The sequence below is a fragment of the Rhinoderma darwinii genome, chromosome 5 (assembly GCF_050947455.1).
Source record: "Rhinoderma darwinii isolate aRhiDar2 chromosome 5, aRhiDar2.hap1, whole genome shotgun sequence".
Lineage (NCBI taxonomy): Eukaryota > Metazoa > Chordata > Amphibia > Anura > Rhinodermatidae > Rhinoderma > Rhinoderma darwinii.
In genome coordinates this window covers 200,443,247-200,469,495 of record NC_134691.1, presented here as the reverse complement: position 1 = coordinate 200,469,495, position 26,249 = coordinate 200,443,247, and the positions used below count along the sequence as shown (strand labels likewise).

At 42.9% G+C, this 26,249-nt stretch overlaps 1 protein-coding gene across 1 annotated transcript in view; it reads left to right on the top strand.

Annotated features, from left to right (window-relative positions):
- MOCOS (molybdenum cofactor sulfurase) overlaps nucleotides 1–26,249 on the top strand; it is a 442,257-nt gene that overhangs the window by 126,822 nt on the left and 289,186 nt on the right. Inside the window, exon 4 of the mRNA XM_075828507.1 lies at nucleotides 10,205–10,840. Coding sequence (XP_075684622.1) covers nucleotides 10,205–10,840 — 636 coding nt within the window. The remainder of the gene's footprint in view (nucleotides 1–10,204; nucleotides 10,841–26,249) is intronic.

The following is a 26,249-nucleotide window of genomic DNA, read 5'->3' as shown; positions in this document are numbered from 1 at the left end:
TGGTCTCATGGAAGATGAATCCGCAGGGGCGCATACCAGCATTAGTGGCGTAATGCGAGATAACACAAAACTCAGGGACCGCTTAGAAGATCTTGAAAATCATTCCAGAAGGAATAACCTACGGATTGTAGGATTACCTGAGCATATTAGACCACAGCTTCTCCAGGGGATTTGTGAGACAGAGTTGCCAGAAGCGCTAGGCCTGAACAGATCTTGCAGAGTGGAAAGGGCGCATCGAGTGGGCCCCTCAGGTCCGAGCGCTAACGCCAAAGGAGAGCCGCAAACCAGACCACGCCAGGTGATCATGCGTTACTTGGATTACAATGATAAAGAGGAACTTTTGCACACTTTTCGGAACCGTAATACCCCTCTGCATATAAGGGGTGCAAAAATCATGCTGTTTGCAGATTATTCGGCAGAAGTCACAAGGCGCCGGAGAGCATTTGGAGGTGTCTGCACCTCCCTTTACAAGCGCAAAATCAAATTCCAACTACAATATCCGGCTACCCTGAGGATCACACAGACGGATGGCTCCACCAAGGTATTCCACACTCCTGAGGAGGCAGCACTGTACGTGGACAAGATCCCTGGATCTCGGAGCCCTAGAAAATCAGGAGCGGAGACGGCGAGTCAAGGTACAGGAGGGGAAGGGCCCCTTTCATCAGTTTCTCCACCGAGGGACTGTACTTGGTCAGATATCGCCCGCACTTCCTCACCCAAGCAACAACGGGCAGAATCGTCCAAGACTCTACATCGACAACGCTCAGAAAACCGGCTTGCAACCCTCCCGGACTGATAAGTATTTCATATGGGCTAAATGATCGGATTTGATTGTGCCTTATATATATATACATGTGGCAAATGGTTTTGGTTGGACGTTATTCGACAAAGTTCCGGCTATACTAAGCATAAGCACTTGTATCCATGATGTCTAGCAAGTCCAACTTATTTTGAAATCGGTATGTCACGAAAGGATGGCGGGAAGGGGAGGGGGAGAGGGGTCACAGATCAGAAAAAAGTGAAGTCATGTATGCCGATCTAAAGTTTGTCTCACAGGAATTGCTGGTGACATTCCTGGATGGGCATTTTGTTATTAAGGGTTATGCCAATTCTCTGGCATCGATTGTTCATATTGTTATTATAATGTTGGGAGCAAACTGGAGCAGACGCCGCCAAGCAGCTACCAAGGTAGCAAGGCACTCTTGCCTAGAAATAGATATATATAACCAGTCATTATTGAACCTTTTCGGAACACCCAATTTATGCAGTTGACCTCTTGGAATGTAAAGGGGCTCAGGTCCCCTAATAAGAGAATGATGGTACTCCGCTACTTAAAAAAACTCCATACAGATATCGCTCTTCTTCAGGAGACACATTTGGAGGAGAGCGACTTCCACCGCATGAAAAAATTGTGGGTGGGCCAAGTGTACGGCTCTTCAGCTTGTGGCCGTAAAGCGGGGGTACTTATTCTAATCAATAGAAACCTGGTACATGAGGTAATACATACTGATTCAGATAAGGAAGGACGTCTGCTCCATATTGCTCTAAACACACCTTGCGGGGTCTTAAGCATCTATAACGTGTATGGACCTAACAGTGATAATGTCTCGTTTTTCAATGGTCTGGAGAGGGCCCTTCTGTCAGATACTGTCCAGCACAAGATAGTGGGAGGTGATTTTAATTCAGTTTCTGACCACAAGGAAGATAGACGCACACACAATCCACACAGCACTGAATCCATTCCTACAAGGGCCCCCAGAAAACAGGACCGAGTGCTAGGACCTCTGATGGAAAGAACACACTTAATAGATCCCTGGAGAAGGGGTAACCCGCATGCCCGGGAATTTACGCACTACTCCCACGCTCAACAGTCCTGGTCCAGGATAGACTACCTTTTAATATCTCCAACATTACAACCGAGGTTGGGGGTCGCCGAGATAGGGGATCTAGTGATCTCTGATTACGCTCCGGTACGGGTAGCTTTTCAGGAAATATATCCCAGAGGATCAGATTTCATATGGAGATTGCCGGCTTATTTAGCATCTGACGACACTTTCGTGAGACAGCTAAGGGGCTGGTGGTTAGAGTACACCTCGACGAATTCAGGACACAGGGATGACCCCTCACTGTTTTGGGATACGGCCAAGGCAGTGCTGAGGGGGAGGATAATGGCATACACCGTCAGTAAAAAACGGGAAATAACGCAAAAATTTAATAACTCTAGTGCTACACTGAGGGCAACCTATACAGCATACTTGGCACATCCTACATTAGAGGCTGGATTCAGGCAAAACAATCCTTTGACGAGTGGGCTGCTCAGAAAGAAACATTGCATAATCGAGACTTTGAAGCTACTTTACATAAGTATGGTAATAAGGCGGGTAAACTTTTGGCCAATATGGCTAGAGGAAAACGTCCAATGCAACACATAGCGAAATTGCGGGATCATAATGGGCGAGAAACATGCGATCCATCTCGTATTAACACCATTCTGGCCAAATTCTATGAGGAGCTGTACTCTGATGCATCTTCCCCTCCGTTGACAGACACACTGTTAGACAAGGTCACTTTACCGGTCATTTCCGCGGAACAGTTACAACTTCTAAATGCCAGGGTCACAAGGGAGGAGGTAGATGAGGCAATTAGAAATCTAAAAAATAGTAAGGCACGTGGCCCAGATGGGTTGACTGGCAAATTTTTTAAAGCAATGCGGGAACAGGTTACTGAGACTTTGGTCTCTTTGTTTAACAATGCTTTGGGAGAGGAGGGACTACCACCATTAGCAGACACGTCTTATGTGAAATTATTGCTAAAACCCGGAAAGGATCCCCTACTACCAGGGTCATACAGGCCCATATCGCTTATAAATGTGGATGCCAAACTCCTTTCTAAAATCATAGCCGATAGGCTAGCGAATATAATGCCGTACCTCATAGCCCCAGAACAAGTAGGTTTTATTAAAGGTAGGTCGGCGGTCACAAACATTAGGACGGTTCTTGCAGTGTTAGATAGGGTACAGCATAGCCCATTCCCTGAGGAACATTCGGCTTTACTTTTATTAGACGCGGAGAAAGCTTTTGACAATGTCCGATGGAAATGGTTGGATGCTGTCCTGGATAGGATGGAAATAACTGGGGCTTTCAGGATCTTATTACACCACATTTACAAGGACCCTAAGGCTAGAATCTCCACACCGGGCTTTCTATCTAAACCATTCCGTCTGTGTAAAGGTACAAGGCAGGGGTGTCCGCTGTCGCCACTATTGTTCAATCTGGCTTTGGAGCCTCTGGCACGTTATTTGGCGTCATCCAATTTATATACGGGCATAAGGGTGGGGAAGATGGAGGTCAAGGAAACGTTGTTTGCAGATGACATCCTTTTATTTCTCTCAAGCCCCCTTACAGATGTTCCGCGTATCTTCCAGGCATTGAACGACTTTGGGAGCTATTCAGGGTACAAAGTTAACACGTTAAAGTGTCAGTTATTAGATTTGGGAACACAGGACCCAGCATATAGGCGGTCCTTAGCCACCCTGGATGTTGAGATGGCAAAGTCAAACATTACTTATCTCGGTATTAAGGTGGGCCGGGCACCCAACTCTCTCTATGATTTAAATTATCCCCCCATTATGCATGATATCCAAGCGGATCTTTTGAGATGGCACAGCCTACCTCTATCATTCATGGGACGGTGCTGCTTGGTCAAAATGTCAGGATTTGCGAAACTACTCTATCCGCTCCAGACTATCCCTCTTCTGGTCAAGCACTCAGATATCAATACACTCAATTCATCATTTGCCAAATTCATCTGGGGGGGAAAGAAACCGAGAATAGCGCTCACGAAACTCATGATGCGGAAGGCGGAAGGAGGGGTCAATTTCCCCAACATACGGGGGTACAACCTGTCCTGTTTGAGTAGACACCTGCTAGATTGGAAACATAACACAGGGTTCCACTCCAACACTAGATTGGAGAGACAGCTAGCAAAACCTTGGGATCTCATGGCTCTGGTACACACAATGTTTACTTGTCTCCCAAAGATTGTCAAGAAGTCATCTCTGTTACGAGATACCATCATTGCCTGGAAGGTACTGCGCAAACATTATAACCTTTCTTACCGCATTTCAAAACATATGCCCTTATGGCAGCACCCGGAGTTTGCAGCGGGAAGATCTAACAAACTAATGTCAAAATGGAGGGAGAAAAGGATAGCGACATTGGGGGATATGTTTCACGCACAGGATAAGAGGTGGTTAACCTTGCAAGAGCTCCAGATTAAATACGACTTTGTACGGCATCAGCACCTACAATATATGCAAATAGTAAATCACTGTAAAACTAAACTTGCGGATGTAGCGGATGAGGTCCCCCCCAACCTGTTTGACTCATAGTTTACAGACAATCACAGACACTCCATTTCCCAATTATATAGTACTCTCAGACCATTACTACTGAAGATGTCCCCGGAACAGGCCTTTGGGAGTTGGGAAAAACTGTTTAACTTGCCAGGCATTGAAAAACATATTGAAAAGGGGCTGGTGGACTTCAGGGCGCATGTACATAACGAAAATTGAAGATTATACATCAAGCAATATATGCATTTACTCTGGCCCCTTCCGCCTCACAACCAGATAGGAAAACATCATGCCCTAGATGCAATATCCCAAAGACGGACATGTATCATGGCCTTTGGGCGTGCACACATATTCTGCCATTCCGGGGAGAGATAACATCCTTATTGCAGCAGGTGGGCAGGTTCCATGGGACTGTAGGGCCAATGGAGGTCTTATTTCATGTACGGCATGATGGAGAATTGGAAGAGGCGGAAGTGACACACCTATCCCCCATGGCTCATGCCACACTGATAGTGGCAAAGAGATGCATACTCCAGAACTGGCTGGTAGCAGAGATACCAACCCAGAATATGGTTGTCCAGGGGTTGCGGAAACTGTTCTATCTAGATTGCATTGGTATACTACAGAATAAAGACACGCAGAGTAAAAAAATTCTTTGAGAAATTGAAGCTTTTCCTCACAAATCATTTCACTAGTTCAGAACGAAGGGACATCATAGGCCCATTCACAGGATCACCTTGGTACTTGATCGAGAATCTCAAGGGCACTTTAGGGGCACTGAAATTATCAGGGGAATAAAGCTTATATCTCCTTCTATTAGTTTTTTATTTATTTTTTGTCTCATGGCCTAGCTGCCTGAGTGGGTGAACTGCTTCACGAAGCTCCAGTTGTTTTTTTGTTTTGTTTTGTTAGTTAGGTAGTTACGTGAGTTTATGTAACTATATTTACAGGGCTACCCGACAAGTGGGATAAAAGGATGGGTAGGACAGAGGAGATGAAGGAGAGTTGGTTGCCTCCTGGGAATACCATCCATGATTGAACCTACTTTGTTAGGATGCATTTATTATCTCATGTTCTTTTGTATATCTTCTGTAATATTTTATTATTACGGCAATGCATTACTGTATGATCTGTATTTTCGAAAAAATTCAATAAAAATATGTTATAAAAAAAAAACTTAATATGATCTGTTTTTTAGGATTGTTGTTCATCTTTGGCTCTGAGCAGAGATTCAAAACAATTCTACATAATTCTCAGCGGGGGCTCAATCATGACATTTTTTCTGCCAGGATTATTCACAGTTCCTTCACTGATGCGTCTATTTCTGAAGATCTGATTTTAGACCTTTATCATTAGCCTGGAGACGATCACTAAAATGTCAGCATGGAGTCGCCAGTTAATTGATTTGTTTAACATTGCCAGCTGCTGCTCCAGTTTCTTTTATTTCATTATATTGTAGCAGACTGAAATATTCCTGTGAATTGCAAAGGCAATCAAAGGCCCCAGTGTTAAAAGTTGGACAGTTAGAAATAAATCATTTATACAGTTAAAGTGCAGTACTACTGTTTATTTCTGTAGAACAACAATAAAAATGGGAAATGAATGTTAGGCCCTGTTCACATCTGCATTCGGGTTTCCCTTGTTCTACTCCGTTAGAGGAGCAAAACAACGAAAATGGCAGAAACGCAGGCTCCGTGGAAAAACGGAGACAACCGTCGCCCGACATAACCCATTGACTTTAATGGGTTTTGTCGGGTTTCCGTGGGGGTGTCCGTGGATTTACCGGAAAAAAATTGAGTGGCATGCTGCACTATTGTTTCCGGTATTTTGGACAGCATCTGCGACAGAGGCCCCTAACAGTGCCTCCAATGCAGATGTGAATTAGGCCTTATTCTAATAATTTGTTTCCGATTTTTTTAAGTTGCCTTTATTAAATGCATCTATTTATTTAATCAAATTGTTCATCATTTATTGATCCCAAAGGATACATTTACTAAAATTTAACTAACATTTACAATCACTCCACAGGTAGGACACATGTAGCAGGCAAGGGTCGGCAGAAGTGTAGGACATCCTACTCCAAGGCCTTCCCTCCACATACAGCTGCTGAGGCAATTGAAAAGAGCTATTAGGTGTGCAGGGGCTTCTGAACTATTCAAAAGTACCAATCCAGTTAAAGCGGATATCTTATAAAAATACTATAAGAGGGCACATGGACATCTTAGAGGGGGGTCCCCTGTTCGGGACCGCCCTCCCCTCTATGAGTTTGAACGGGCTCCCGTTCTGGTGGACTTAAGCTGAGCCTGTATTACATGGGCGGCAATTCATCTTATTTGCTGGGGTGTAATATTAAATTTTCTATGCAGCGACTGCGATTAGTGATCAGCCGTTCACTGGGGTTGCCATGGGAGGGATCAAGGGCGATCTGCTGATCATTCCAGCAGCTGCATTTTGAAAAGGATTGTCCCTATGAGGGAATGTTCACACGTAGGGTTTTCAGCGGTTTTTCGGACCGTAAACGTTCCGAAAAAGGCTGAAAAATCGGAAGTAGAACGTCTACAAACATCTGCCCATTGGTTTCAATGGGAAATACGGCGTTCTGTTCCGACGAGGCGTTTTTTTATGCGTAAAACAGCGCGTCAAAAAAGACGCCCGCGAAAAAGAAGTGCAGGTCACTTTTTGGGACGTTTTTGGAGCCGTTTTTCATAGAATCTAGTTCAATGCTTTGCTGAACACCCCAGACAGGCACTTCTACCTTGAGGTCTGCAGACCTTACCCATGTCTCCTCCCTCACAATTCCTGTCACTCAAGGATCCAGTTAGCCTATCCACCAGAGCTCAGCTCTAAAGGGTCAGCTACCGCTACCTACTTCAATAACTATATGGTAGGCCACATTACAGGTCTCCGGGGCAATTAGACCTACTGTAGCTTTCAGGCCCACCTGTTCAGGGAACCCTCTATACTCTGACAAAGCTGGTGCAAAACACGTGTTGGGGTGCTGGACAGTGTGGTGCAGGATTTCATTATGGTGTGTGGTTAGTAACTCATTTATTGTTGATCTTTAAAAAATTTCAGCCTAACAGATGGCACTTTGTTGGCTATTGGATATTTTGTTTGTGTTACTTTTACTTTATAGATGTTTATCCTTGTATAATGTTGACACTATATATAGACTTAGGGTTGTCACGATACTAGAATTTGGACTTCAATACCGACACTTTGTGTAGTATTGCGATACTTAACACCAAAACGATACTTGGCCAACAATGATAATAATAAAAAAAAAGTTCTTCCATTTTCAGATGTGAGGCGCGTGGTGTGATAAATTTTGAACTTCCATGTGCCTCACTTTAATAGTAATTAACCACATCATATTCCTCAGTCATAATGCACAACATTGGGTTAATGTGTGAGGTACATGATGGGGTTAATTAGTATTAATGTGAGGCACATGGAAGTTCAAAATGTAAAACACCTCGTGCCTCACATTAATAAGTGAAAGAAAGCAGTTTTTGTTTTATTTTTAAACAGCATAAACATCACAAATGATGCTATAAATTTATTACGGTCGCGGCAATACTGAATATGTGTATATTTTATGTATTGAGACTTTTATTTTAATGTTTATTGTAAAAAATGTGTGTATTTATTTTTTACTTTTTTATTTTTAAACTTTAATCTACTGGCATATATCTATATGCCAGTACGTTAGCCTGTGTCGTGATAGTACACAGGCAGTTGTTAGGACATACCTAAGTATGCCCTAACAGGAAATATGGTCAGACAGCCCTGGGGTCCTTCAATGGACCCTGGGCTGTCTGCCCATATGGTATGTCCCTCGATCGCAGCATTCAGGGGAAAAGCGGCAGTGAAAAGCGGTTTCTCTGATCCCCGCCGCTAGAGCGGAACTACGGCTGTGTAATACAGCCATTGTCCCACTCCTGGCAAATATGCACGCGCAGTCATGTGGCCGGCGTTGCACTAATGAGCGTCGGCACTGAAGACCGAACATGGGGGTGCTTTGCAGTGCGCCCGCCATGTTCTGTCTTCAGTGCCGCCGCTCATCGGTGCAGCACTGGTCGCATCACCTCATGCTGACCGCACTTGTCAGAAGCGGGGCAATGGCTGTATTACACATGTATTACACAGCCGCAGTCCCACTCTAACTACATTTATGTATTAGGATATGTTCACACGGCGAGTCAAAAACGTCTGAAAATACAGAGCTGTTTTCGAGGGAAAACAGCTCCTGATTTTCAGACGTTTTTTTAAGCCACTCGCGTTTTTTACGGCCGTTTTTGGCGCTGTTCTCCATAGAGTCAATGAAAAACGGCTCCAAATACGTCCCAAGAAGTGACCTGCACTTCTGTTTCGCGGCCGTTTCTTTATGTGGCCGTTTTTCAAAACGGCCACATAAAAAAACGGCCCGTCGGAACAGAACGACGTTTTTCCCATTGAAGTCAATGGGCAGATGTTTGGAGGCGTTCTACTTCTTATTTTTCAGCCGTTTTTCGACCTTCTCACGGCGCTGCATCAGAATAAATCTGCGGCACCGGGAGCAGATAAAACTCCCTGTTCTCAGCTTCCGGAGGTAGCTGAGAACTTGGGGCATCGGTGCTCGAGCGGGTAGATCGACATCCGCCCATGTAACCCATTAAATGTGGCGCATAATAGCGAGTGCAGCATCTAAGTGGTTTTGGAGAGAGGGAGGGAGCTCCCTCTCTCACCCCACTGGCACCCTGCTATGAGATCGCAGGGTGCCAGTGTCTTCTATGGCAGCCGGGGGCCTAATAAATTAATTTATTATGCACAAGGGGCGTAACTATAGGGGGGTCAGAGGGGTCTATCATATGCGGGCCCAGGACCCTAAGTGCGTCCAAAAGGTCCTTTTCAATATGCGGAGACCATTACTTTAAATGACGCATGAGGGTTGGGGGCCTTGTTACAAATTTTGCATTAGGGCCATGGAACTACAGGTTAAGCATAGATATCCTGTTATGTATGTTATGCATACATCTGCTGAAAATCTATCTATCTATCTATCTATCTATCTATCTATCTATCTATCTATCTATCTATCTATCTATCTATCTATCTATCTATCTATCTATCTGTCATAAGAATTATGTGTATTGTGTATTATGTATATTGTTGTGTAGTAAACGTAAGATCTTTGTTTTGTAAATTCCTAAAGAAATTCCCGAATATTCAATTGTTATAGGCATTGCATTTATTCTCTAGAGCTTATTCATGACTTTTTTTTATGTGCAATATACTTCTTTTTGTATTTGCACTCTGTTTGCTAGATCTTCCCTAGAGCCCTTCACATGCCGTTAGAGTTGATAATCCATTCTAGATAATCCAATCGATCAAAGGAAAGCACCAAAAGCCATGTGTGTTATTCACATTTTGCGAGCTGAGTTTTTGCACCAGACAGTTGAGATACTGTTGGTAGAATAACCACAGCATCCAATATACCACTTTTTCTCTCCTGGTTTATGAGATGGCACCAAATGTTAGGAAATAATTCCACAGGCGCTAGCTATGAGTTTTATTTAAGCCAATAAGACGTGAACTTAGTATACAATACTTTTTGTTTTAGCAAAGTTAATAAAGGTTATTAGGTTGTGTTTCTATTTACCGATTTTGTACCAGACAGATACACCACAACGTATTGATTATCTCTACTGAATCCTAATTTTGCCGTTTGAGTCATTACCCTAGAACAATAATCACTATACTCCCTGTAAATATATTATAAATTTACAATATTTACACCAGATAAATGATAGACACCAAACATTGGTAAAAGTCAATAATTTTTTTATTCTCTGTTCTTTTATTCTTTAGAATATTACAACACTTTAATACATCTGCTGCAGACTACACTGTCATCTTTACATCAGGAAGTACTGCAGCCCTTAAACTAGTGGCAGAAATCTTTCCGTGGACTTCCAGAAGTTTGGGCGATATGGACAGCCACTTCTGTTACCTGACTGATAATCACACCTCGGTGGTGGGAATAAGGGGGATGTTGAAAATGTTACATGTGTCATCTGTTCCAGTTTCACCAGAAGACCTGCTACAGTCAGAAAAGGAAACGTCTGAACCTCAGAATGACAGCACCTTCCATCTTTTCTGCTATCCGGCAATGAGCAATTTCTCAGGAACCAAGTATCCTCTCTCATGGATAAAAAAGATCCAGACTGGAAAAATTGTGCCCATTAAGATTCCAGGCAATTGGATTGTTATGTTGGATGCAGCTTCGTTTGTCAGCACATCTCCATTAGACTTGGCAGTATACCAACCAGATTTGGTCACCATTTCGTTTTACAAGATATTTGGCTTCCCAACTGGCTTAGGAGCCTTAATTGTTTCTAATCGCATTGCTAATCTTTTGAGGAAAAATTATTTTGGTGGTGGAACTGCAGCAGCTTATCTTTCAAAAGAAGATTTCTTTGTGCCTAAAGATTCATTAAGTGACAGGTAAGGAAAAAAAAAACCCATATCTTAGCTTACTTGAATGTTAGTTACTAAATGGTTCGATCTGGTCAGTGGCGTAGCTATAGGGGTCACAGCGGTCGCAGTTGCGACTGGGCACCTATGCCTGGGAGGTCCCCGTTGCCATACCACATGCTGGTTAAATAAATTTTCTGTGCCGTGAAGCCGGCACATCCTGGTTACGGTCAAATGGTACACTTAGTGTACCATGTGACCATGACGTCACATGACATGTCTTCCAGCCAGTGCAGTGGAAGAGCGGGTGCGGAGGACTCCAGGTGAGCTGCAGCAGAGTCTGTATTGTAATGTAATGTATTGTATTGTGTTGTTGTAATGTAATGTATTGCAATGTATTGTAACGTATTGTGTTGTCTTGTAATGTATTGTGTTGTATTGTGCTGTGTGTTTGAGGTGGAGAGGGGGGGGGTTAAATTACAGCCCCCTCTCCTCTCTCCACCGCATCCTGCACAATACATTACAAACTGCGGGTCGCGTACCCCTGAAGGCTCATGTGAAGTCACTCATGAGGTCCCGGTTCCATTCAATGCTGGAGCAGGGAACGGACGTCTCCTTGCTCCAGCATTCACTGTGCCCTGAGTGGCTCGACACAGGCAGGCGCGATGTAGCGACATCATGGCGCCTGTCTGCGCCGAGTCATGCATAGCACACACCGGAAGAGACGAAGGATCCTCCACCTGACGTGGGAACGGGGATAGTTAAGTAATTATGTTATTTTTCTATTATGCCCTTATGGGGGCATTATACTGTATGGGGGACTGCTATAGTGGAGGGGGTTATATGGTGGGGGCATTATACTGCATGGGGGCAGATATGGCATGGGGTTGATAAGATTGGGGGGCATTATACTGCATGGGGGGATGATATGGGGGAATTATACTGTATGGGGACTGATATGGGGGGTATCATACTGTATGGGGAGCATTATACTGTATGGGGTGCTGATATGGGGGCATTATACTGTATGGGGCTGATATGGGGGGCATTATACTGTATGGGGAGCTGATATGGGGGCATTATACTGTATGGGGGCTGATATGGGGGGCATTATACTGTATGGGGAGCTGATATGGGGGCATTATACTCTATGGGGGCTGATATGGGGGAATTATACTGTATGGGGGCTGATATGGGGCATAATACTGTATGGGGTGCTGCTACGGGCGGCATTATACTGTATGGGGAGCTGATATGGGGGCATTATACTGTATGGGGCTGATATGGGGGGCATTATACTGTATGGGGAGCTGATATGGGGGCATTATACTGTATGGGGGCTGATATGGGGTGCATTCTACTGTATGGGGAGCTGATATGGGGGCATTATACTGTATGGGGGCTGATATGGGGGAATTATACTGTATGGGGGCTGATATGGGGCATAATACTGTATGGGGTGCTGCTACGGGCGGCATTATACTGTATGGGGAGCTGATATGGGGGCATTATACTGTATGGGGAGCTGATATGGGGGGCATTATACTGTATGGGGGCTGATATGGGCGGCATTATACTGTATGGGGAGCTGCTATGGGCGGCATTATACTGTATGGGGAGCTGATATGGGGGCATTATACTGTATGGGGAGCTGATATGGGGGGCATTATACTGTATGGGGGCTGATATGGGTGGCATTATACTGTATGGGGAGCTGCTATATGGGCGGCATTATACTGTATGGGGAGCTGATATGGGGGCATTATACTGTATGGGGAGCTGATATGGGGGGCATTATACTGTATGGGGGCTGATATGGGGGGCGCTATACTGAATGGGGGCAGCTATGTGGGGCATTATACTGTGGGGGCTGATATGGGGAGCATTATATGGTATGGGGCAGTTATGGAATGGCATTATACTGTATGGGGCAGTTATGGGGCATTATACTGTGTGGGGGAAGCTATGGGAGCATCATACTGTGTGGGGGCATTAATTTATGCGGGCTGTTGGGCAAGGCGGCTGGGCATAGGCGTGTGCAGGGGTCTGGTGATGGTGGTGTTGGGGAGGGGTAGGGGGGCCTAAGCTGAATTCTTGCACCCGGGCCCACGAGCCTTTAGCTACACCCCTGGATCTGGTACTAAACAATACAGCTCAAAAGTGGAAAAAATAATGAAGAATCTTGTAGCCAATCAGCTTAATTCAGACATTGATTAATGTTTTCAGGTTAACAGCAAAATGTCATAATGTAGCCAAGAGCAGTCATTTTGAGGCCTTTTATCCAGTGATTCCTTGTATGCAGTAGAGAAAACCAGATCCAGATTCTCGAGTAACAACTGAAATAAAAATTTGTTTTTGCTGCGGTTTATCACGATCACAGTCAAGATTTTATGAATTGCACAGTTCTTGGAAAATGTTCCTAGAACTAATTTGATTGAAAACCAGATTGTAGTTTTTAAAACATTTTTCATTTCATTTTTCATATTTTCTATCTCATGCACACAAACTACATGCCATTGCATTGTATGTAACTATCAATTGGGAAACCAGTATTTGACAATAGGAAAAACTAAGGCATACTGTAATATTTTACAATATTTTATATGACTCATATACAGGGCTGAATTAAGCCCTGGGCAGAAAATTTGGATACCCGACCACCTTGCCCCCTATAGCCGCAACATATAGAGAAGGCTGCGCATGCGTGTGGCCCACTACGCTTGTCTATGGGAATTATGCAGATAGCTGAGCCAGTGAATCCCTTCGTTTCAACAGCGCAAGTCACAGGCATGCCTCTTTACTTCTTCCCGTATGGATAGGATTGCTGAACAGCCAAAAGGGGATCCCCCTTTCCTAATAGGTGGGGGTCCCAAAGATGAGAAGTGTGTACACTACGCATATAAATAATGACTGCCAATGTATAACTGGAAAATGATAGATAGGTAGAAAGAAAGAACCAGCCTTGGCAGGAAAGTGTGGTTGGCATAAGCCACCTAGGTCCCTAAGGTGGTGGAGGCCCTGGGGCATGTGGCTCTTGTTCCTCCCTAATAATGCAGTCCTGCACATCTATAAAAAAACTTTAAATTCCAAGTTTTTAGGCTAGGGCTACACGACAACTTTGGCTGAAACGCAGTTCGTACGGTCAAAAATCACTGTATCACGCTATCTGCATCGCAGGTAATGAAAGCAAATGTGGTGCAAGGAATCCATACCCACTGGGCATTTTGCAACTGGTGTTAGGGTTTTTCTTTGTCTGAAGAATGAAAGGTCACAGGTCACATGACTCTTATCTCCTCTGCTCCCTGCTATCCCCCCTCCCTCCCTGTCCTATTTCACATGCTGGGCAGCAGATCATGTCAATAGTTGAGCCTATGTTGTGTGTAAAGACAGTGAGTAATTACAAGACTACCTTACACCTTGTAATAGAGGGGAATGCTGTCAGATGTAAATATAGGCAAAGTCTATGAGACAAGAGAGGAATCATGGGAACTGTAGTCCTTTACATGAAAATATCGACCACAGCATCCTGCCAGCATCAAAACAGGAGTGTTGACTGTTCTCCTGGCCTATTTGAAATATAAGTGGTATAACCATGTTGTTCATGTTGTCACATTATTTAATATGATTGGCCGAATGTGGCACACATGAGATTTTTCTTGGCACGTGCTACATCAACCACGGCTGCCCAGTTGAAGCTTCAGAAAACCAGACTGGCCCGTCTTGATGCTGCATTTCCCGCCGGCACTTGCACCTTTAGGTGGGAAATGGACCTTCTTTTTCATGAGTCTCACTTTCAGGAGGGTGGTTAGAAGGAGAGGCTGTCGGGGGGGCGGAGCTAGCGCTGAGACTGCATGGACGTGTCTCGCTGAGCTCCGTAAATCCAGTGACCCACAGAAGCTAACACAAGCGGCATAATACTTCACAATGGTGAAATATGGAGGCAGTAAGGTGAGGGAAGCATCGGAGACCATTGTTCCGACCCCCTCACAAGCAAAAGTGGAGAAATACTTTGAGAAACGAGCCGTCTCCCTCCCGCCGAGGGGTCCCAAGATGGCGCCGTCCTCTCACAGACAGCAAGGAGACACGAGTGCAGACGCCTCTGATGTGGAAGGAGAAAATGCTGACACATCGACCGCTGAGGAACTACCATTGACGAGACACTTTATCACTCAGGTACTTACCAGAACCTTAGAACCGGCTATAAAAGATATTGCAGAGATAAAACAAGATATTAAGCAAATTGGCCACAGGGTTGAGACCCTGGAAAATAATCAAGCGGCCATTTTAGAATTTAATCCAGCAACTGTGCAAAGCTTCTCCTCTTGCCAACTTACATTCAATACTATCTTTAGATCTCTTGAGGATCAAGAGAATCGTAGCCGCCGAAATAATCTACGTTTTCGTGGTATCCCTGAATCGGTACCGCCGACAGAAATTTCGGATGCCATTATGTCCATATCCCGCTCTATCCTGGGAGACACCTATTCTGACGAAGAAATAATTATTGAAAGAGCTCACAGAGCACTACGCCCGAAGCCCAAGGGGAACGAACCACCTAGAGATATAATTTGCAAATATATTAACTTCAAAGTGAAAGATAAAATTCTCTAAGTCTCGGGAAGCTGCACCATTCTTATTTAAAGGCACAGTGATCTCCATTTACCAAGATTTAGCAGCGGTCACCCTTCAGAAGAGGCGAAAGCTTAAACCACTTACAGATCTCCTACAAGCAAGAAAAATTTTATATCGTTGGACCTTTCCTTTTGGTCTATCCTTCTCGGTGGAGGGCCGCAGGTTTAACGTCTCGTCTGTGGGTGATCTCGCTGAAGTATACGATCACCTAGGAATTGCTCCTTTGCAAATCGAAGATTGGGACCTTGTTACGGATCTCGCTTCTCTCCTTCCGGTCACTCAGACCACACCGTGGAAGCAGAATCCAGCGTTCAAAGCGCCGAGACATAGGAAAAGATCAGGTCGTATGACTCCGAGGAGATTGGTGGAAGATAATGACTGATCTATACGTTTGTGCGCCTATTCGTTCGATTTTCTCTGAATCAGCTATATTTGGAGAGTTTATTTTCTTCACTTACCTTGATGTGATGCATATCTGTTATGACCTTATCTGCTCATTATTTCTCTACTTATAGTAGTTATCTTATGCAATTGTACCCGTATTGCCATGGTGGAGTCCGTAAATTGTGGGTTTGGAATCTATTATGGCTATTACCCCACACTATATTTTAATGTTCTATACTCCATTGTTAGTTACAGACGCTGCTGATATACATTCTGTCACATTCATAGACATGGATGCACGTTCTGTACAACCACTTGTTGAATTAGGATATACTCTAATGCTACTGGTTATTCTGTTAACTGTCAGATTGCCTCGACAGGTTTATTTTTACTGTTGGTACATGTATACTTCTACTTTTTTGGAATCTCTAGTAATGCTGTATCATGGCGTCCTTAAAGATAGTTTCATATAATGTCAGAGGTTTTAACTCCCTGTCTAAGAGATGTCAGATTTTTTCTTCTCTTAAAAAGGCATCCTGCGATGTCATAATGCTACAGGAAACCCATTATAAAAATAACCATTTCCCTAATTTCTCCTTCTCAAATTTTCCTGTCTGGCATCATTGCGGAATTCCACACTCAGCCTCTAGAGGAGTGAGTATAGGCTTCCGTCGTAATTATCCCTTTAATTATTCATCTCACCTCCAAGATGTAGAGGGAAGATATTTATTTTTGAAGGGTACTGTGGGAGATCAAACTTTCACATTTGCAAATCTTTATGCCCCAAATACTAGTCAAATTGCCTGGCTGTTGTCTACGTTTGCTCTCTTAGATTCATTTTCAGAAGGTTTGGTTCTTATTGGTGGAGATTTCAATTTAACTATTGATCCATTGGTTGATTCCTCCTCCAAGAAATCTGCTTTATCGGTTAATGCACTATGTAGATTTAAATCTTTACTAATATCGTATGGTTTAATAGATGTTTGGAGATGCCTTAATCCGACTCAGTTGGATTACACCTATTATTCATCTGTACATTCTTCCTACCACAGGTTAGACTATTTTTTTCTCTCCAAATCCTCACTTAAATACTGCTCCCTAGTGGAGATTTGTTCGCAGTTGCACTCCGATCATGCTCCTATTTTTCTAACTTTAAATTTCCCGAACAGGCACAAACGTTCATCTACCTGGAGGTTAAATGATTCTATACTAGGCTCATCGACTGTTAAGGAACATTTTAAATCTAAATTAGCTGATTACTTCCAAACTAATGAAACCCCGGAAGTTTCCCCTGAAATAATCTGGGACACCCATAAGGCGTTTATCCGTGGCCATTTTATTAGCTACTGTTCCTACCTACAAAAAGAACGAACTAAGTGTGTTGACGAACTTTTAATTAAAATCCAGAAGGTAGAGAGACTGAACAAAGCATCTGTCGCTCTGCAGCATACTCAGGAGTTGACTTCCTTGAGAACTCAACTGTTAAATAAATTGAACTTGTCCTCAGCCAAGTCCTTTATGCATTCTAGACATAAATTTTATGCACATGGAAATAAAGCTTCTAAGTTTATGTCTAAAAGGTTTAAACAAAGACATACTCTTAACTATGTACATATGCTGAAAGACGCGACAGGTGCTTATATCTACTCTTCAACCTCTATAGCTGAACAATTTCGTTCTTATTATAACAATCTTTACAATCTAACAGCAGCTGATACCTCCTCCCTTAAGACTGACAGACTCTCGCTCATTTCTAACTTTTTATAATCCTTATCCCTACCACAGATTTCTCCCTCCCAAAGTGAGCGGTTGATTCAGCCATTCACTATGACGGAATTAGAAATTTCCTTGAGGCAAACTCCTCCCGGTAAATGTCCTGATCCAGATGGCCTACCTGTTATATATTACTCCTCATTTAGGGATATATTGATACCCAGATTGTTGTCACTAGCGAACCTCTCTCTACTGGGACACCCACTTTCCTCTGATATCACTCATGCACATATTACTCTTATTCCTAAAGATGGTAAAGACTCGTCCTCTTGCTCCAATTATAGGCCCATTTCTCTCCTTAATGCAGACCTAAAACTTATTGCTAAATTATTGTCAAACAGACTTAAACATATTCTTCCTGATATTATTTCACCTGATCAGGTGGGGCTCGTTAAAAATAGAGAGGGTAAAGATAATTCACTTAGAGTCCTACACGTTTTACATTACTCACGTAGACACAAACTTCCTATGGTTCTTCTCAGCACAGACGCTGAGAAGGCATTTGATAGAATTGACTGGATATATATGAGAAAAGTTTTGCTGTCATTTAACTTCCCTATCCCCTTCATAGACGCTATATTTTCAATGTATGCCTCTCCCTCCGCATCTGTCATGGTGAATGGGGTCTTATCTTCCCCCTTTAAGATACGTAATGGTACAAGACAAGGGTGCCCTTTATCTCCTTTATTGTTTTTGACAGTTATGGAGACCCTCATACAGGCAATAAGATTAGATACTGAAATTCAGGGGATACGCTTAGGGAACAGAACGCATAAAGTATCGGCCTACGCTGTCGATATGTTACTGATGATCACCAATCCCGAAACTGCTCTCCCCAGACTTCAATACGTTTTTGACTTATTTAGTATTATGTCCAATTTTAAAATTAATAAAGGGAAATCTCAGGCCTTAGGATTTTCCTTACCAGAGGCCCGGACAAAAACAATTGGCAAGTGGCTCTGACTATGATTGGACTTCCCCCTACCTGAAGTTCTTGGGTATTAAGATTGGACATAATTTAGATAACTTATTTTCCCTAAACTACGCCTCTTTCCTCGCCGCTTTACCGGCCCAACTAAAGCGGTTTGAAGTCCCCTTTATCTCGTGGTTTGGTAGGAAGAATGTTTTAATGTCATTTATTCTCCCTAAGCTTACGTACCTTATGCAAGTTCTGCCGATACCACTTAATAAGACATTCTTTACAGAGGTAAATAGATTATTTGTCAAATTTATATGGCAGAACAAGAAAGCTAGAATTGCTAGAGACATCCTGACCAGACCCAAATCTAGTGGGGGTATTGGTCTACCTGACCCTGAAAAATATTATCAGGCCATACATCTAGCGAGAATCATAGACTGGATCCATGCCCCTGTATATAAGTTCTGGGTGTCAATAGAAAACGATCTTTCCTCAATCCCTCTCCGCACATTAGTACTATATATCGGGGACTCTACAAAGGAGGCCAAGATATATAATCCACTCACACTGGCAACGTTCAGGGACTGGCGCTCTTTTCTATTATGCCCAGATAATTGTTCAGTCCCTTCCCCTCTACTGCAAGTTAAAGATATATTGAGTCTTGCTCCAGGTGCCTTAAAGGAAAGTATTCCTAGTGTTATTGCCTCCTCGAGATGTCCGTTGACACGGCTTTTCGATGACTTTGGTGATATAAAAGATGATTTGTCTCTGTCCTCTATACTAAGAATCCCCATTCATCACTCTCCCTTGCTTTCCTTCATCAGACTTAAGATCAGGGCTCTAGATCAGGTAATTAACGGAACACGCCCTCTATTATGGTTTGAAAAGCTTTTGTCACAGACATCACCAGTCCTCAAACCAATTTCTTTATTGTATAAAAGACTCATCTCATCCGCCCCATCTGCAACTCCGTATTTTGTTAAAATATGGGAAAGAGATCTTAACAGGTCCTTCTCCGAAGCTGAACTTCATAAATTGTTGATGGCTCCACATAAAATGTCCAGATGTGTCCGTATACAAGAAAATGGATACAAGATTTTATCCCGTTGGTATAAAACGCCCGACATAACCTCCATATATACACCGACACACTCAGACACTTGCTGGAGATGCAAAGCAGATAGAGGTACTTTTTTACATATCTGGTGGTCCTGTACCGTCATTCAAAAATGGTGGAGAGATATCTTTGCCTATTGTAACAATGTATGTGGCACTAAGGTATTAGCTTCCCCAGATCTTGCTTTGTTACTGATCAACCCCTCTGATACTAAGATCCTATCCTCGAAATTATTTCAGATTCTGCTAGTTGCTGCAAGATTGCTGATCCCCTCTTACTGGCTGTCCGTTGAAACCCCGTCGGTAGCGCATTGGATAGCGAAAGTAGACCAAATTTATAGATTAGAAGAAATCTCTCATTGCGAAAGCTATTCCAGGGATACCTTCTTGAAAATATGGGAACCCTGGAGAAAATACAGAAAATTCTCATAACCATTGATAATGTCCCTGAATACCCCAATATCTGTATCTCCTCTGGGTTAATCCTCATGCAGAAGATTTCTCTTTATGTGACTTTTATCTCATCTAATTTGTTGATAATGCATAATTATACTTGACTATCTGCTCATATAGATACATGTCTTTTCTTTGAATACTGCAATATTACCTGTACATGCATGTACCATGTATTTTGTTTTATGTTTGAGGTTTTCTTTTTGTTTATCTGTTTCTTTTGATATTTTTACGTTTTACTTTGTAATGCGTTTTTTCTTTTAATAAAAATCTTTAGAGAAAAAAAAAAAAAAAGAAGGAGAGGCTGTCTAGCGCTTGTGCTGTGAGTGACATGCAGTGTGCCACTGGCTGCTCTTTTCCTTATGCCGTACATACTACATATACTACAGTTACAGTGGTTATATTCTTGTTTGTTTTTTTTAAATTATTACTGTTATAAGGGTCCTGTGTCATTGTTATCGTGTTATGTGTCTATTACCATTATGGAAGTCCTGTGGTGGGGTCCTGTTGTAGGTGCTTCTTGTTATAATTTTGTTTTCATACTTAAAAGAGTTTTCCCATGAGACACATTTATGACACATCCACAGGACATGTCATAATTGTCAGATAGATGCGGGTCCCACCTCTGGGGCCCGCACCTATCTCCCGAACGGGGCCCCCTAAACCCCGTCCAGCCGCTGTGTGTTGCGGCTGAATAAGGTGTTTTCCGACCATGGAAAAGGTTATATGGCCGTGCGTTACATAAACAGCGTAACTCGCTGAGCTACGCTGTTTCCGTAAGTCTCATAGAACTTAATGGTGGTTACGGAAACAGCGTAGCTCGCATGCTACGCTGCTTCTGTAACTGCCATTAACTACTATTGGAGTCACGGAAACAGCGTAGCTCAGCGAGTTACGCTGTTTATGTACCTCAAGACCATATAACCTTTTGCATGGTTGGAAAACACCTCATTCAGCAGCAACACACAGCGGCTGAATGGGGTTTAGGGGGCCCTGTTCTGGAGATAGGAGATATCCTGTGCATATGTCATAAATGTCCTTCATGGGAAAACCCCTTTAAGCTTAGTTAACGCCTTCAAGAAAGCCATATGGCTATATACGTTCCAACTGCCGATGCCCCGTGCAGTTGTCACGTATATAAACGTTGGCAGCCTGGAACAGGGTTTAATGAGTACAGTGCTGCTTCATTGTAAGCAGTGCTGCTCTCTCATGTCTGCCGAGGCTTTGAAAGCCCTGGAATACACCCCCCTGTAGATAGCAACACACACAACCCCACTGTAGATAGCGCCACCTAAGCTCCCTCCAGGAGCGGAATCCCCGGCCTGAGCGCTTTGGCCAGGGATTCTGCTCCTAGAGGGAGCCCCCAACATCTCTCCATCCCCCCTGTAGATAGCACCATCCCCCTGTAGATAGTGCCACCCCCCTGAATATAGCATCATCCCTCCTATAGATAGCACCCCCCTCTAGATTGCACCAGAACCCCCTGTATATAGCGCCACCTTAGCTCCCTCTAGGAGCAGAATCCCTGGCAGATTGCTCCATCCAGGGAGTCTGCTCCTAGAGGGAGCTCCTGATGGCTCTGTCCATATATGGACAGTGATGTCAGAGGCTTCCTCCAGAAGAGGAAATCCCGGCCAGGACGTCGGCAACACTCTGGTCGGGGACTCCGCTCCTAGAGGGAGCCCCTGACGTCACTGTCCTTGTATGAACAGAGACGTCAGGTGCTCCCTCTGTTGCCGACACTCTGGCCGGGAATTCCAAACCTAGACAGAGCTTAGGTGGTGCTATCTACAGGGGGGGTCTGGTGCTATCTACAGGGGGGGTCTGGTGCTATCTACAGGGGGTGTCTGGTGCTATATACAGGGGGAATGGTGCTATCTACAGGGGGGTTGGTGCTATCTACAGGGGGATGATACTTTCTACAGGGGGTAGTGCTATCTACAGGGGGATAGCGCTATCTTCAGGAGGGTGGCACTATCTACAGGGGGTGTGGCACTATATGGGAACTACCTACAGGGGACACTGTGGCGCTATCTACATGGGCACTGTTTGTGGCACTATGTGTGGCACTATCTACAGTGGGCACTATCTTTGTGGGCACTGGCACTATAGAGTTGGCAATGTGGCACTATCTACAGGGGTATTGTGGCACTATCCATATGAGCACTGCGGTGGTTTCAGGGGGTTGGGACAAAAGAACCCTAAGGAATATAATGAAAACATTTTAAACGCCCATAAAAAAACGAATGGCAAATGCCGATAAAAAACGGTCAGACGGCCGGGAAATGGATTCAAATTTGGAGACACACTAATGCAAAACAGCCATGAAAACTGACAGTTTGATCTGTTGTTAATTGCCTTTTTTTTTTCACGTCACGTGAATATAGCCTCATTGCCCTCTTCATCTCCCCTCACAGCGATCCAGGCTGACAGAGCGAAAAGACTAATTATTACAGAGCTGCAACAGCATATAACTATCTATCTATCGATCTATCTATCTATCTATCTATATATATATATATATATATATATATATACACTGTATGTTGCAGGTAAAAAGAATTGAGGCAGCATTCCAAAGTAGTGAATGAAAAAAGGAGGTACGTTTGATCACTCCCCAGGCAACGCTTCGATCCGGCTTACTGGGATCTTTATCAAGCTTTTTTATGTATATATATATATATATATATATATATATATATTATTTTTTGGTATTTTTTTTATTTACTTTTTTTAGTTACAGTGAAGGAAATAAGTATTTGATCCCTTTAAGTATTTGAACCTATTATTACAGAACCCCTTTTAGTTGTTATAGCATCTTCCTTCCCCTGTTTGTCACAATAATCTTTGGCTGTACATCACACTACGGAGCTTCCCCTGTTGCTCTGCTCTCCAAGTTCTCCATTATCAGGACTTAACCACAGTAGTCCTTGTGGTACTAAAAGTACTACAGGATATTACCTACGAATATCCAACCAACCTTTGTCACCTACGGACAGATTCTACCACCTACGGACAGATTGTGTCACCTACGGACACATAGTACCACGCCGAGCCAGGCGTCCCCGTCACTCGACTATCGTTGAGCAAGCAGGCAACAGGAAAACATTCCCCTTTGATCCTAAACAGTTTCTACACAACAGCCAAAGAATAAATACAATTTTCAACAGACCTATAACAATTCACAGTTCATTGCAGGGTCACTACACAGCATCAGCTTCTTCATCTTACACAGACAGATGTACGCCATGGATTCACACTACTTCTACACAAGTTTCTCTCTTTTTTCTTTTTCTTCCATGTAATCACATTTCACAGGAGGGGGTCACGCACTCACTCCTCAAGGCTTCTGTTCTCAATCTTAACAATTTCAATGTTCAATGCCGGCAAAAATTTTCTCATACCATGAACCTCCAAAATTCACACATCTGTACAATAACTCAAGATAACGTACGTATCTGCAATCATTCATCACACTAAAAGCTTTCAACATACCTGCTGGATAAACACTGCGTATCAGGAGATGTGACGTCATGACCGCTAATTCCAGCCTCGGCAATGAATGAGTGAACCATGTTTGTAAGAATAAGTTTCTTACGTACCGACCGTTTTTTTATATTCACTGATGCAAATGCCGTCAGGCCTCCAGCGACAGCGTATCAGACGAGCAATCTCCCGCGTTTTCGGCACCAAAAACTGTTAACGCAATCATGGGCCAAAATATATTAGACTGAAATTTGTAATGGGTATGTCAACCGATACCCGCCCTCCAGTGATTTATCCAGTTTCCAAATCATAGGTAATAGATATATATATCTGAGAGAAAAGACGACACAAGAGACCATGCTTGTATGCTCAAAATCCTTCTCTGCGGTTTATTGATCCAAACAAGTATATAAGTATAATGACAGGAAAGGTGTAGGCTTTGGTTTCAGCCAATCATCTACAATATGATAATGACTCTGATTCAGCCAATGAGAATATTTCAATGCATCATAATAATTCTTCACCCTCCAAGCCCCAGGTGGCCTGAACCTTGTCCCATGGGAAGACACACATTTCAGAGACACAAGTTAATTTGTCTACTTCTTATCTCACTAGAGAATGGAGACTGCAGATAAGATTAAATCATTTAAACAGAGGGCTGAATCCCCTTCCCTCATGGTAAACAATGTCATTCGGCCAAGGCTATTTGATCTGCTCCTCACAAGAGTAATAAAACATTCAATTCAAGAACACAACATAGAATTGCTTCAAGACATCTGCTGACATATTACTTTTTACTTATTAATCTCAAGATGGCTCCTTCAGGCCAAAAGATGGATTCCAACGATCCAAAATGGACGCCTACCATACAAGATGGAGTCCATGCAAAATGTTATCTTTTAAACATATTCTAATCACTTTCACACTAATGCAAGGTTCGCTGGCAAAAAAACACAACAAAAGAAAAAACTAGCGTGCAGCCCATTGATTTTAATGGGAGGTCAAAGGCAAAAACCGCGGCAGGAAAGGACATGCCATTTTTTTTTTCTGCGAGCAGCCTCATAGACTTGAGTCTATTAAGGGATCCGTGAAAACGGAAGAAAATAGGACATGCCCTATTTTTCCACAGACCCTTCACACGGTCCGCTAAATCAATGGCCGTGTAAAGGGCCCCATTGAAATACATGCGTCCGTGTGACGGCCGTTGTTTTAACGTCCGTCACACGGACTTATTCACACGACCCTAGTATAAGCCCTTACACAAAGTCTTTACTGGTAGCAATAAAGAAAATACATTTGAAAGATATCAAGACACGAAAACAAGTTTTCTCACAAGCTAAAACAACAAATACTGCTTTATGGAAGAGGTCAAAGTGTAAATAATTGGATAAAATGTCAGATAGCTTTATTGGGAGTTTTTAGAGCTATGTTAGCGGAATGTAAAATATACTTGTGTGCAATGTTTGCTGGCAATAAAAAACAACAGTAGAAGCATAAAGATACAGTAGCTCAGAAAAAAAGTACATGGAAGACTAACAAAAGTACAATTTAATGATGATATTAAGGAGATCAATTATAGAAAGTCAAACCTGTGTTATTAATTTAAAAAAATATATATAGATTTTGTGTATAGTATAAAAGCCCAAAAGTCATATTCACCTGTAACGTTCCATACTGACAATAAAACCAAGAGTATACTTGGATGCCAGTACCTGGCTGGCATAGCTCAGAACTTGTGTGATGGCTCATGTGCGGTGATGCAGAGTATCTCAGCGAAACCAGAATAGACTTCAGTGGCATTATACGAAGATGTTGAGAGTGGAGTCTTACAGATGTGGCGCCCAAGTTATTCTGAATAATCACAAAGAATTGGATATAGCTGAGGACTATAAACTAATTGATTGGTCATGAAAACAGAGTACAAATAAGATGATAAATAACAATTATGTTGCTTTAAAATCAGGAAAAAAAATCCAGAATTGCTAATGGCTCTGGATTTACACTAGAGATCACTGGACCCCAAGTACTACATCTCTTTCTCCAAAAGATGTCTTGCAGATATTGTATGTTTTTCATCCAAAGTTAAAGTGGCTGTCCAGGCAGGGGGCGTTTTTTCATACTATGACCCAACCACAGAAAAGGTAATCCGTATATGATCGGTGGGGGTCCGATAAGAATAGTTTGATATTATGCCTTTATTTTATTTAAAAAATTCATAATACATGAAAAACAATCAATAGACCAAACAAGTTAACATGAAAAAAAGTTGATACTGGTTGTTATAAAGTGTTAAACTAACAATAAATACATAAAAATGCATCCTTAGGTCCAGTTCACACAGAGTTTTTTGCAGGCAGAAAATTCTGCCTCAAAATTCCGTCTGGAATATCTGCCTGCACGCCGGTTGCCTCGTTTTTCGCAATGTTTTTCACCGACGGCCAATGAGCGCCATGGACAAAAACGCAGCGGACGAAGGCAGTTGCCGAAATGCGCGTCGGGTTCAGACGTCTCATCTCACATCATGTCCACCGGTATGTTCTCTATTTTTTGTCCTGTTTAGCAGCTGGTGCTTGACTATGCTCATTATTTCCGATTATCCTCTGACCTCAAATATATCTTGTATGTAATACTGCTTCATATTGCTGACATAATTTTTTTTGCGATTCATACTTACCT